This window comes from Meleagris gallopavo, chromosome 8, assembly GCF_905368555.1.
Source record: "Meleagris gallopavo chromosome 8, MGAL_WU_HG_1.1, whole genome shotgun sequence".
NCBI lineage: Eukaryota > Metazoa > Chordata > Aves > Galliformes > Phasianidae > Meleagris > Meleagris gallopavo.
In genome coordinates this window covers 4,306,182-4,320,317 of record NC_139411.1, presented here as the reverse complement: position 1 = coordinate 4,320,317, position 14,136 = coordinate 4,306,182, and the positions used below count along the sequence as shown (strand labels likewise).

The 14,136-nt window shown below is 48.2% G+C and overlaps 1 protein-coding gene across 1 annotated transcript; it reads right to left on the bottom strand.

Annotated features, from left to right (window-relative positions):
* Positions 1-322: 322 nt before the first annotated feature.
* On the bottom strand, positions 323-13,785 carry LOC146543836 (uncharacterized). Its single transcript, XM_085229576.1, has 6 exons — positions 13,689-13,785; positions 12,183-12,334; positions 11,545-11,766; positions 1,538-1,720; positions 1,357-1,432; positions 323-593 (listed from the first exon to the last, which is right to left on the bottom strand). The coding sequence occupies exons 1-6, from the start codon at positions 13,783-13,785 to the stop codon at positions 394-396; spliced, it is 930 nt and encodes a 309-aa protein (XP_085085702.1). The 3' UTR covers positions 323-393.
* Positions 13,786-14,136: the final 351 nt, after the last annotated feature.

Genomic DNA, 14,136 nt, shown 5'->3' with positions numbered 1-14,136 from the left:
AACTACAAGAGAGAACTACACCACATACAGAGTGGTGTAGTTAGGCTGGTATCTACAGATATTATAGCTAGAAAGATTATCACTGTGGAAAGGGATAATTGAAAATAAATGAAAATGCTCATTCACGTTCCAGGCTCCCAAAGGGAGCGATGTCCAGGAAGATATCCCTCCTCAGAGTCAGTCAGCCCTTAAATGGGGTCTGGGAGAGGTGCAGCCAGGCTCCAGCCCTTCCTGTCACACAGCTGAATTGCCGTCACCTGTGCTCCATGGCTGACTCAGTGTTGCCTCAGATGATCAATGAGGTCCTACACACTAACGCTTCTCATGCACAAATGAGACATTTTGGCATTGGGATGGATTTTATTGATGTTATTGGTGACAAGGCAGGCACGCTTAATGCCTGTGCAAACCCAATGGTGCCACGATGAAGGGCTGCAGTGCGTTCTGGGGTGAGAAAAGAGCAGGTTTTGGTGGATGGCTGCCAAGGGCAGTCACCAGCTCTGCAGGCAGGATCCTGTGGAGGATGTCCCTCTGCAGGCAGGACCAGGATGAAGAAGACAAGCTGCAGCAGGCCCAAGAACAGCAGAAACCTCCTGAGCAACAGAAGAAAGTTCAGTCAGACCTGGGGCACATTTGTCTCAGCGTTTTCCAACCAACCACTCCAAACTGCCCCACAGACCTGTGCCATACAGGGAGCAACCGAATCTGTCGTACCTCTCTGCTGAGCTGCCAGAATCCCCCCCCAGTACTCACCCACCTGCTCTCCCCACCCAGGACACTAAGAAGTACTGAAGCATTGAAATCCCCAAAAAATCAAAAGCTGCCTGGTTGTCCTTGGACCCCAGGGCAATTCACCGCAGCCAGGTCATGAGTGGACATCTCTGTCCTGCCGTCTGCTTATCCTAGAGGACAAGGCAAAGCAGGGACACATGTTGGGAGGTCTGAAGGCTTGCACACTCAGAACCCCTCCTTCGTCCCCACACACACAAGTAGGTCCATATCCCCTGCTGTGGCCCTGAGGTGACCCTTCCCTCCCCAAGGCCACAGCGGGGCTTTCTGTCTTACCAGCCGCAAAGCCACTGTCTCTTGCAGGGATATGCTCTTCCCTGCGTGTCACCTTCCTCCTGTTACAGACACTGGGAGTTTGTTGTGTGAGAAGAGGCCCCGGCTGGCACCAGGATCTCTTCCCCCCCAAGGTGGCCACAGGGACCTGAAGCGGCTGCCCGGCTGCCTTGGTGCCAGCCCTGCACAGACCTGGCCTTCCCGAACTCCAGCCGGCAGCACAGATGCCTGGGGGCTGATTGGGATCCCACTCCCCTCTGCCTTGGGTCTGGACTGTGCTGGGGCCTCACTTACGGGGCAGTGCGCCTCTCGGTGTTCTCTCGTGCCTTTTGGAAGTTCTTATCTCCACCTCCACCTCCTCCCTCGGTGCCTGGACAAGAAAAGGGTCCAGTCAAGAGCCCGCCCCATGCCTGCTTGCAGGGGGCTTCCTCCATAAATGCGCTGCTCTCCATTCTCTCCCTCCCACCCTCCGTACCTTGTGGATTTTTGCCTTTTCTCTGACAGTGTCTGTCAGCTCCACAAACCTCTTCTTACACTGCAAGGCAACTGGGACCAAGTTATGTGGATGCAGGGTGGGAAAGAACATTCCCAGCCTGTCCCCAGGGCATGGGGAAGCAGCTGCTGGACTGGTGGGCAGATCATCAGGAGGAGATAGGCACTAGGGAAGAGGAGAATGAGATGGGTATGTGAATTGGGGTTTTCAGTGGAGAAGAACGCTATGAGCTTAAGAGGTGATTCGAGACAGCCAGCATGGCTTCATTAAGGGCAGATCGTGCCTGACCACGCTGGTGGTCTTCTATGATGGAGTAATGGCATCAGTGGACGGGGAAAGAGTGACACATGTCATCTGCCTGGATGTCTGCAAGGCCTTTGACATGGTCCCTCACTGCATCCTTCTCTCTGAACTAGAGAGGTGTGAATTTGAAGGATGCATTGTTTGGTGGATTAAGAATTGGTTGGCTGGTTGCAGCCAAAGGGCTGTGATCAATGATTCTGTATCAGGGTGCAGGCCGGTCACAAGTGGTGTCCTGGTGTCCCTCAGGGGTCCGTCTTGGGACTGGTGCTCTTCAACATCTTCATCAGTGACAGATGATAGCATCGAGTGCACCCTCAGCAAGTTTGCAGATGGCACCAAGCTGAGTGGCGCAGTCGATACATTGGAAGGAAGGGAAGCCATCCAGAGGGACCTGGACAGGCTGGAAAAGTGGGCCCATGTGAACCTAATGAAGCTCAAGGAGGCCAAGTGCAGGGTGTTGCATTTGTGTCAGGGCGATCCCAGGTATTTGTACAGACTGGGGGAAGATCTCCTTGAGAGCAGCCCTGTGGAGAAGGACTTGGGGGTCCTGGTGGACGAGAAGCTGGACATGAGCCAGCAGTGTGTGTTTGCAGCCCGGAAGGGCAACTGTGATCTGGACTGCATTAAAAAAGGGGTGGCCAGCAGGGAGAGGGAGGTGATTGTCCCCCTCTACTCGGCTCTTGTGAGGCTCCATCTGCAGTGCTGCGTCCGGGCCTGGGGCCCCCAGCACAGGAAGGACGTGGAGCTCTTGGAGCGGGTCCAGAGCAGGGCACTGAGATGGTCAGAGGGCTGGAGCAGCTCTGCTGTGAGGAAAGGCTGAGGGAACTGGGCTTGGAGAAGAGAAGGCTCCAGGGAGACCTCATTGTGGCCTTCCAGTATTTGAAGGGAGCGTATAAACAGGAGGAGCAATGGATGTTTATGAGGGTGGATAGTGTGATAGGACAAGGGGGAATGGTTTTATACTGAGACAGGGGAGGCTTAGTTAGATATTAGGAGGAAGTTTTTCACACAGAGGGTGGTGAGGCACTGTTCACAGGTTGCCCAAGGAGGCTGTGGATGCCCCATCCCTGGAGGCATTCAAGGCCAGGCTGGATGTGGCTCTGGGCAGCCTGGGCTGCTTGCTGGCGACCCTGCACATAGCAGGGTCTGGATGAGCACTGTGGGCTTTTGCAGCCCAGGCCATCCCATGATATGATTCTATACATCTGTTTCCTAACTCACACTCAAACTGCAAATCTGTTTTCTGCACTCATTGTCTGTTTAGTTCTATTACATGTGTATTTAGATATTTTGATGTTTTCCAGGTAGCATGGGTTGCAAACAAATGATGTAATCCACGCATATTTTTGGAAATGTTCAGCTCCACCCAAAACCAGGCTGAGACTGATGGCAAGCAGAGCTCTTCAGAGGAAAAATGCTGATTTGTCTGGCAGCTTTGCCCACAGCTCAGTTGATCCTCGCTGCATTTCAAAGTGTGTATTTCAATAACACAAATGAGCCGGCACATTGGTCATCAGGGCTTTTCTTTTAGCACCCTTAGCAGTGCAACAAAAGGAATAATGAATAGAAAGAGGCATTCAGCTGTGGTTAACTGAGTCCCGGCCTTTTGTCTAGAAAATCCTGAACTTCCCAGCTGAAGTCCATCATAACAAATTAGAAACTTTTGTCTGCTTTTCCGTCGAAATTAGATCATGCCAGTAACACTTTTATCTTGGATAAAGGAGAAGGGAGCTGAAAATTGGATTTACTGTTCATTAAGGTTATTCATTTACTTCTCTTTATTCGGGGTTGAAAAGTGCTACACAGTACAATAACTGCCCAGGACGTGGGGCTTACGAAACAGTGCTAACATGTCCCATGTCAGGAATGCTTTCTGAGTTCAGTGATGAAAGCCATGGAAATCATCCTATTCTATTTGTATAAGAAGAATCCATTCAAATTCAAAAGAAAAGAAAGAAAAATGAGTCTAAAATGCCAGGGCTGAAACACTGGTGGCCTTAAAAAAATATAATTTTTTCAAGATAAATGAATAAAAAATGAAACAGGAGAAGACAGTGAAATTCCATTCTTTCTCACTCTGCATGCAGGGCAAAATAACGTTCCAGGAAAGTTTTTCTTTGTTGTTATTGAAGTGGTTGGGGAAAGAAAGCTTTGTGAATCTCTACATGGTGAACAGTTACTTGATAGCACAGTTACAATCATTTTTCTTCTTTTAGGGATTACTTGTATGACTCCATTTCAACTGAAATCCATGAAGTTTGGCCATATTTTGTGTTAGGCTCAGAGTCAGGCTTCAGTGTCACAACCAGTAAGGTCCCACTTTTAGGTCATTGCTCTTATGACTGGGGATATGATACTCTGCAGAACAGGAGTTCCTAGCTCTTTTGCCTTTCCCCACATTTTTCCTGATTGAACATCTGTGTTTCCTTCACTCATGCTGGGGTAAAATCTTTTCCTTATGCAGACTTTTCTCACTGGAATTCACTTTTGTGTTGGATACATCAAAAGCTCATGGCTGCATACTGAGTTTGTATAAACCTATTTAAAACGCCAAGATAATAATTTACTTAACCTAGACAGGCTGAGCAGTGGGCCTGGGAGAACCCCACGAGGTTCAACTAATCCGTCTTGCACGAGGATGGTGGCAACGCCTTCTATCAGTAAAAGCTGGGGGAGAAAAGGATGGAGTACAGCCCTGCCAAAAAGGGCTTGGAGGTACTGTTGGATGACAGCTGAATGTGAGCCAGTAGCATGCCCTCGCAGCTCAGCCAGCCAACTGTGTCCAAAGCAGCATGGGCAGCAGGGTGAGGGAGGTGATCCTGCCCCTCTGCTCTGTGCTGGTGAGGCCTCACCTGGAGCACTGTGGCCGGATGTGGAGTCCTCAGTGCAGGAGAGACATGGAGCTGTTGGAGTGCATCCAGAGGAAGGCCACAAAAATGATCCAAGGGATGGAACACCTCTCCTATGAAGACAGGCTGAGAGAGCTGGGGCTGCACAGCCTGGAGAAGAGAAGGTTCTGGGGAGGCCTGAAAACAGCCTGTCGGTATCTAAAAGGGAGCTACAGGAAAGTAGGAGACAGACTCTTCAGCAGGGTCTGTGTGATAGGACAAGGGGAAATGGTTTCAAACTAAAAGAAGGGAAATTTAGCTTAGATATGAGGAAAAAGTTTTTTACAGTGAGGATGGTGAGGCACTGGGACAGGTTGTGCAGAGATGTGGTGCACGTCCCATCTCTGGAGATGTTCGAGGTCAGAGCCCTGTCCAGCCTGAGAACCTGATGGAGCTGTGTATATCTCTATTCATTGCAGGGCAGTTGGACTAGGTGACCTTTAAAGATCTCTTCCAACTCAAACAATTTTATTATTCAATGAAGTATTTGTCACTGCATCTCCTTTTGCTAAGGCACTGACTGCACTTTTTCATATGCAGATGTGAAATGAGACCTATTGAATTCTGGCTAGATCTGATACATAGCGTTAGATATACCTAAGATACATATTAGTATAGAACTACTGCTAAGTATATATTGCTTATAGTACTTATAGTACTTACTATATTACCTTATATTAGCTATAAGGTACTGAAAACCATAATCTGGCAAGTTTCAATACCTCTTCTATATAATACGATGTCACATGGTTTCACACCATTAATATGTATGCCTTGAGATTGTTCTTCAATAGACCCACAACCTGTGGCTATAGAATACATTCACTTGCAAAGTGATTCAGTATAAAAAGGAGTCTGATAACCATTTATCATACTAAAAAGAATTCCTCAATTTACGTGAGTCATGTCCCCTTCTGACACAGAAAGTATATGTCTATGTGCACAGCAAAGATATTTAATAATTACATACTGCATTAACTGGATAGGAAAATTAATCCTATCCAGTATGAAAGTATAAATATCACTTGCTGAATGAAGATGAATGTAACATTCTCACTGAGTGAGTCTATTCTGGGGAAATCATGAAGCAGAAATAAGATTAAAATAAAATGTGACAGCTGGATCTTATTGCTAGCTCTAAAAGAGTCCCTCTTCCATGACAAGGTTGCACCCGGTGCCTTTTATAGCAACTCCGGTTTATCTCCCCTGTAATTTTGGCCTGAGAAATTCCAGCTAAGCTTTGACGTCAAAGGCAACTCTCTCTACAAGCAGAGGTTGTCTTTTTATGCAGAGCAAATCTACAAAACAAGTTTCACTGGTGAGGGTGACTTCTGCCTTCCTTCCTTACATCACCCCTGAGCTCCCAAATTACCTTTAAACTTTCCATAAGGTAAAATTCCATTGCAACATCAATGCTTGTGTTATATCTGAAAAGGAGGTGGGCAGACAAAGCTGTTGGTTATCTCGTGGACAGTTTTTAAGCCAGCCTGCTCCCTCTGTTGTTGGCGTGCTTTCACTCTCATCGAAGTACATACAGAAGAAAACTCCTGTAGCCTGTGCAATTACAGATCCTGCTAGAGCTCTTCTGCTCACAACAAAGCTGCTGGCAGCAGCCTCAGTATGCTTCTGTAGTGTCTGAGGCCATCAGAGGTCTCCCTGCTGATGCACAAACACGTTCTCACAAGTTGTTTATTTAACTTGAAGTGACGATTGATTGCATTTGAAACTATCATCCTGCCAGAAGATTGATTTTAAGCCCCTTTGTAGTCTGCATCCAAAAGACACTCTGCAACAGCTTTGATGTCAGCTAGCATTGAAGACCTCCTTCCAGTTAAGTCTGCAGCATCGGTAGAATTTATTTCCCAGAAGAAACACTGTGCTGCAGTGCTTGACTCCTGTGTGCACACTGGCACTTGGTCCTGAGGCTGCTGTGAGCGAGGCAGAGTCGAGGAGCCCATTAAAGTATGTGTGGTCTGAACAAGGACTAATTCATTACCAAGAATAACTTTGAACTGACACAGAAAGTCAGCACTCCTTCTTGGCACAGAATGATGGTTTTTTCTTCCTGGACCTCAGAGCACTTTATTTTTAGCCAAAAATAATCATGGGCTGTTAAGCACAAAGCAAACCTTAGATGCAGAGAAGCCTGCAGCACCGTGCCCAGCACAGCGGAACTCTTAGTGCAGCAGGTTCACGCTGGTGGAGACGTATGGGACTTCACAGCTGGCCCAGTACAGCCATTCCTGCATCAACTCAATGTGCGTGTATCACCCAGACAAACAAACTGTCCGTTTTTAAACGATTCAGAATCAAAAAAACACAAGGTATTTTTGGAGACAGAAAGGAGACATTAAGAGTCAGCAAAATCGCATTGGTTTGTTCTCTGCTCTCCATAGAAGTGGCCACAATATCCATACACAGCTCTATTTTACAATGCAAGGAGGAAGGGATCTGGTCTAAGCTGTTTTCTAAAGGTCATATAAGGAGTTTCTGGGAGAGCCTAGAAATAGACAAGGGCAGTCATGATGGCAGAGTGGCTACTGATGTCCTTGTACTTGAATGCAAGGCATCAGCAAAGCAGGCCAACCCTAAGAAATGTGTGGTGATTCATAATTCTGTATTCATATTTCAGTATAATTCTGTGTACAGTGCAATAATTCTGAGCCACGCTTCCCAAAGAGATGAATGGGGTGTCAGCTGAGAAGGAGCATTACGACATGGAGACCTTGCAGGAGTGCCTGGCCAGAACCCACAAGCTTCTCAAACGAACAGATTCAGGAAAGGGGAAAGTTTCAGCTTTTTCCAAAAGAAAGGATGTGTCTTCTGCTTTGTTTGCTGATACCAAATAGGTCAGGGCCGGAGCACTGTCACTGACACCTGGAAGCAGGAGGTAGACTGGGACCCCATGAGATCCAGCACTGTGGTGACACTTTGATCCTGAGAAAAACACTGTTTCATGCATGACACTGGTCCAAACCTTAAGTGATCTATGCAGAATGAACTGTCTGATCAACTGATATTTTACAGAGATACAAGCAATACTGCCCTGACTGCCGTTGCCTGCAGCAACGTTTCTTTGCAAAGGACAAACACAAATGATGCTTTTGCAGATGCATATCAAAAATACTCTGTGGTAACAGCACTGGGGCAGAGCCTGTAGTAAAATTAAACTTGTGACATTGTGGGTTTGGGGTGGAGAAGGGAAGGAGGAACAGCAGTGTCCCTGCTCTCAGTTACAGCTCTGTGGCTGCTCCTTGCCTTGCCCTCACAGCTGGCTGCTGCTGCCATAATACATGTCACTGTTTGTACAACTCAGTAAAGGAAGAAGTGTATGAGAGGTCCCTGGGTCTGGGCACATCTCTGTAACAGCAGGTCTGAGCCCTTGTGATTCTTCCAGCTGGGGTTTTGTCACATCGGCCAGAAGAGCTGTGCATTTTCACCCATGGCTTTAGCCTCTGCCCTCCTAGCCCTGCAGCAAAAGAAAAGAAACACAGCAAAGACTGCATTTGGACTACAGGTGGTCAAATCCTACCCCAACAAGCTTTCAATGCCAGGCCTGTGCAGTGAGGATGCACTGCGCTCTGCTTCAGCAAATGGTAGAGCCATGCCTACTGAAAAACACACGTACCTCCCATAAAGCTTCTTATCTAGTTGCTTATTTCATTATTGCAGTGATTGCTATTTACACACATAAAGGATTGGTCCAAGTGTAGGTAGCCATGTGCACACGAAGGGCAGTCTGTGCTCTTTGCTCTGTGAAGCACTGTTGCACAGGGCCAGTCTTGCAAGAGGCAAAACCTCCTTTTCTCTCTTTGATTCAGTGAGCAGGTGAAGGGTTCCACAAATCAGAGGTTACTGGTGTTGCTGCATATCAAAGTTAGCAGGTCTTCTGTAGAGAAAAGTGCTCTTTAATCAGCATCTTTTACTTTACTGAAATTAACTCTGTTATGCTAATATAGTCTTACTCATTAAAGCTTTGCTCTAATAGTCCTGAATTACTGCTAGGATAATGACATTTCTGCTTCTAAATGTCCTGTGCGTTCCAACCAAATTACATCTGTGTTTGTGCACATACAAATATGAACTATTCTCACAAAACTTACATCAAACATCCTTCCTGCTTCAAAAATACCATGGGATATAAGGTGACCAGGTCACCTGGCAATCATCCTTTGCCTTCAGAAAGACCTGTTGGGAGAACTGACACCCCTCCTGGCTTTTAAAAAGGAAAGAAATCTGTAGGATATATCCTCTTATGTGCATAGAGTGAGTCAGGCTCCTGTACAGCAAGAATCTGTGCTGTACGGTGCAAGAAGAAAATCTAGTTTGTCATTGTACAGTAATGGAGAAGGAAGCAAGCAAGGAAGAAACAACTATACTTATGATTTGCCATGTCTAATGTACTGCTATTGCATCAAGGATGCGCATACGGGAGTGACATCACACCTGGTGAAGCTCTGAAATCAAATGACTGCTGTAGAAATAACTGCTCCTAGCCTGCGACTGTGGTGCAACTGATGTCACGAGAGCAGCGCTGCAGCAAGGTGAGAGCAGCAGAGAAAATGACTGATGGTGAAGCACACGTACTTGCAGCAGCACTTGGTACCGCCACGTGATTCCCCCATCCCCGCTCCCCAGCTGATCGTGCAGGGCTGATGCATGCAACCCACCCACATGTAACCCCACTGCTTATTTTAGGCCGGGGCTGATCAGTTGACCTGAGCTTTAGGTGATCTCTCACAGTGCCATCTCCGTGATTTGCATTTTTGTCCACAACCTCGGTTCAGCCTCGTGCTTTTCTGGCTGACAGGCTGCCTGGAGGAGCAAGTCTCTGCCTTGGTTGACCAGAAGGGATTCAGCTTTAGTTGTTCCTACCATCTCACCCCAATGAAGAGAAGTGGTTTTACAACTTACTATATCGAATCTTAAAAAGAAGGTGACCATTATTAATGAAACGGAAAGCTTTCCTTGCTGTAAGTTACCACAAAATTTGATCTGAGCTAATGTAATTTCAGGGAAATGTAACACACTGCAATCTTGACTACCAGCAAGAGGCCAAACATGATATATACCTCCTTTTATGGTCTTCACAACATTAGCCCAATTTGCAGAACAAACACATTCAGTGTTCAGCCCCCGTCCTATCACTCGTGCATCCTGCAGTTAATAAGGTTGATGTGTCCAGTGGGGCTCCAGGACAAAACTACCCCTGCATTGGTGAGAGCTGCTCCAGTGCCTGCATTCTCCCAGCAAAACTGTCTGCTTAACAGCCCCCCTGAGAGGCACTCGCAGCCCCAGGAGAAGGTCAGAGCCACAATAACAGCAGCTTGCAGAGGTTAGGCTCTCTCCCATGCTTGACAATAGTGAGGGGCTTGAAGGGGTCTCTGGAAGTCTCTAGACAGAGTAAAACTATTGTTCACAATACCTGCAAAGGGAGGTTGGGTTTGTGAATCTTATTGTAATTTACGGAGTAGAGCTTGCATAGTGGTACAGGACACAAATCACTAATCAGCTTTAGGGCATGAGTTAAACATTAAAAGGAAATGGTAACTGTTAAACCCTCTTAGTACAAACCCGTACTGACATTATTCCTGCTACCCAAGCTGCACTCACTAGAAACAAGAATTATTTTCTTTTAACTACAGATATCTTTCTTTAGATTTGCCTGAAAGGCCCCGGCAGGTAAAACAGAAAATCCAGCCTAAGCAAGCAATTGATGCCATCCTTGGGTGCCAGGGCCACAGGAGGACAGAAAACACAAAGTGTTTTGAAATGGATAATCCCAAAATTCATGTGGGGGGATGAATAAATACTGGGTGAAACCATGGAAGCCTCCAGGATCAGATCCTGCAACTGAGCAGTAAGGAGAGCTGTCATTACATGACCGCAGAATTTCTGGGCTCACAGAAAAACACAGAAGAGCATGACTTGGAGCCTACTGGAAATGGTTATGCTCCTGTTCCTCCCACATCAGAGAAGTGGCATGTTCTTGAGCTCAGCAGCACAGGGCACCCCTTGGCCCAGCACAGGTGGGCAGCCCTGCATCTGTGTAAGCTTCAAGAGGCATGAGAGGAGCATCCACCGTCTCATTTCCTCCACACTTGAAAGCTGGGAGCTGACTGGGAAGAAACTGCCACACCTGTCCTTGCAGCTCCCTGACGCTCCAAAGCTGGAGCTGTGTGACTTCTGCTGTGAAATCCAATCCTGCTGGAGCCGGTTTTGTACCGTGTGGTTTTCCTTCTCTTCCAGCTCCTGCTCGCAGTCCAGCTGAGGTAATTTAGCTTTAACCGTTCTGTAGTACTGGCTCTGGGGCTGCTGCAGAGCCCTTTGTTGCTGGACTTGCCCAGGCATGCTGGCACTTGCTGCAGAAGGATGTGGTGGAGAGGCTGGGGTACAAGCTGCAGCCCAGGCCCAGCTGACCCATGCCAGGCCATGTACGTGGATGGCAAAATACCATCTTCCCTTTTGGAAACCAATCTGCTCCATGAACTAATGCCAGGGACCAAGCCACAGCGCCATTCTGATAAGTCACATGCTTTGTGGGAATGCATGGCTGCTTTCCACAGACCTTATCACTAAGCAAATCTTTTAACTGTCTTTTGTGCCCATTTTTTATTTTTCCTTCTTTTTTATCTTTAAATGAGGAAACGGTTGCTACTGTCCTGTTTCTGTTATGCATTTCTGGTTTTACTTAAAGTTTTGAGCCATTTTCACAGTCTGTATACATACCGAAAATCAGGATGCAGAGAGCTTTTGCCCTTCTGCTCCACGGGAGTTCCCTGCCCTCCCTGAGCTCACCTTCGGACCCCACGTTAGGCTTTGGCAGACGTACCGCCCCAGGCGAACTCTTCCACGTGGCAGCGGCTCCGGCGCGGCAGGTCGGGAAGTAGCGGAGTGAACCCCTGCAATTCCAAGAGCGGCCGCTGGGGAGCGCAGCGAGAGGCGCGGGCAGACGACGCGGCAGTGCGCGCAAGAAGTCGGAGTAGCGCTCACCTCTCGGCACCGCGGCTCACCGGTCCGCTGGGAGAGCCTACAGATCCAGCCGTGGTCTCCACTACACAGAAAACTCTTGCTAAAAGGAACGTGGCTACCCAGAAACGCGGCTGTTCAGATCGTTAGATGCGGGGGTTGCCTGAGTCTGCTGCTGCTCTCGCACGATGGCAGAAATACCATCTGCATAAGGTGGATGACCTGCTCAGCCTGGTGGCAGTGTGGAGAGATTAAGGAACGTCAGGGAGTGTGAGCAGGAGATGGACCGGTGAAGCAGCTCCCTGCCATATCTGCGAGAAAGGCAGCGGTGTGATAACAGTTCTAACAAGCGGTGGAACCCTTGCCCTGCTGCAATTGGGCAGGGAGAGGGGAACCTAAGAGACAGAAAGGAATGGAAACAGGAGAACCCCCCTCCCTACCTATGTTGCCTTCCCAGATGCCTTTACACCATAAGTTTGAGGCTCTGGAACTCCAAAGACAGGTGCAGATGCTGTGGAAGGTCCACCCAGGAGGTTGTCTATGGCGAGGCAGTTGACTCCACACTTCAAGACTCCTCCACCAAGAAGGAAAGAAGGTAATCGCCACGAGAGACTCCTTTCTGAGAAGAATGGAGGGCCCCTTATGTCAGCCAGACCCCACCTGTAGGGAAGTGTGCTGCCTCCCTGGGGCTCAGGTCAGGGACATTAATGGGAGACCCCTCAGCCTGCTTTACAGAAGCTCTTTTAGTTTAAAACCGTTTCCCTTTGTCCTATCACTATCAGACTGTGTAAAAAGTTTTCCCCCCTCCTGCTTATAGGCTCCCTTTAAGTACTGGAAGGACACAACGAGGTCTCCCTGGAGCCTTCTCTTTCCGGCATGAACAAACCCACCTCCCTCAACCTTTCTTCACAGAAGAGGAGCTCCAGCCCTTTGATCATCTTTGTGGCATTCCTCTGGACCCGTTCCACCCAAGAGGCAGAAATAACCCAGCAAGTATGTGAGCAAGGTCCTCCCCTGTCAGCAGAAGGCTTGCTCTGGGCTGCTTCCTGTGCTGCGCAATAGCAAAAATGGGGGACAGTGAATTAATACCCCCAATATTAACTCGAGGCCTCCTACCCCACAGCCTGCTGGGGACTGGCTGCAAACTTGTGCTGAAAAACATTAGTTTGGGTTGTAAACGCAGGAGACAGGAATAAGCCATTTTCAGAATTAGCTTAGTATCTGGATGCCAATGCCATTATTTTAGTATTATAGAAATGTAAACATACTTTAATATTATTTCATTAGTAAAGCATTAATGTGCTATTAATAAACATATTCCACATGGAAATATATCCTAGAATGGAATATCATTAATTTCTTACTAATTGATCTCTGATGATTGTGATCTATTAGTATATTAGTCTTTATCCATTAATGCAAACACTGATTTTCAATTGAATTCCTATTTATGCACTATAAACTTATTGCCACCATTCAGCGTATTTCCTCCCAACAGAAACACAACTTAGACTTTCCTGCGAATGATCTGCTTTGGGACTGGTAACCTCCTTCTCCTCCTGAAGGTCTCCTCTTCAGACTGAGAGAATGCCTTCACCGTGTGATTATGATTTAAATAGCTTCGCTTCTTTGCTCTTATCATCGCTTAATGAGGCACTACCTATCTCAGCTGAGCCGATGGGTGAGTCAGAGCCATCACTCTCATCATTCCTCTCCCTTTTGGTGCTTGGGGAAGGAAAGGCAGAGCCGATGTAGGCTCCGCGTGCCTGGAAGAGAAACTTGTGCTGAGCAGAGCTGTGGTTCATCTCCTGGAACAGCTGCCCAGAGAGGCTGTGGATGCCCCGTCCCTGGAGGTATTCAAGGCCAGGTTGGATGGGGCCCTGGGCAGCCTGGGCTGGTATTAAACGTGGAGGTTGGTGGCCCTGCGTGTGGCAGGGGGTTGGAGATTGGTGATCCTCGAGATCTCTTCCAACCCTGGCCATTCTGTGATTTCTCCTGCTCCCACTGGGCATCCCGGCCCCAAGGAGCCCCGTTGCGGCGTTCCCTGATGTCCATGGCATACGTGGGCATCTCCCTGAGTCCCGGTGCCTTGCGAGTGGTGGCAGAGAGAGGAGAGGGAGAGGAGCTGCCAGGATCACAAGGCGATCAGCGACATTAAGGCCAGGCAGCCGGCCGGGACGGCTATGCGTAAGCCTGCCTGTCAGGCCTTTGTCATTCCCAACAGGGAGGTCAGGCCCCCTGGGAATCAATTTGCACAGTCTTCAGGTTCATAAAGCGCCAAAAGATGACCATACCCGGGAACGACCCCGGACGGGGGAGTTTATTATGAGCGCCCTGTGGCTGCCAGAAGCGGCTGTCAGCGAGCAGACAGCACCTGCCAGAAAGCACGAGCCGTGCCGACATCGCAACCGCCTCGGACCC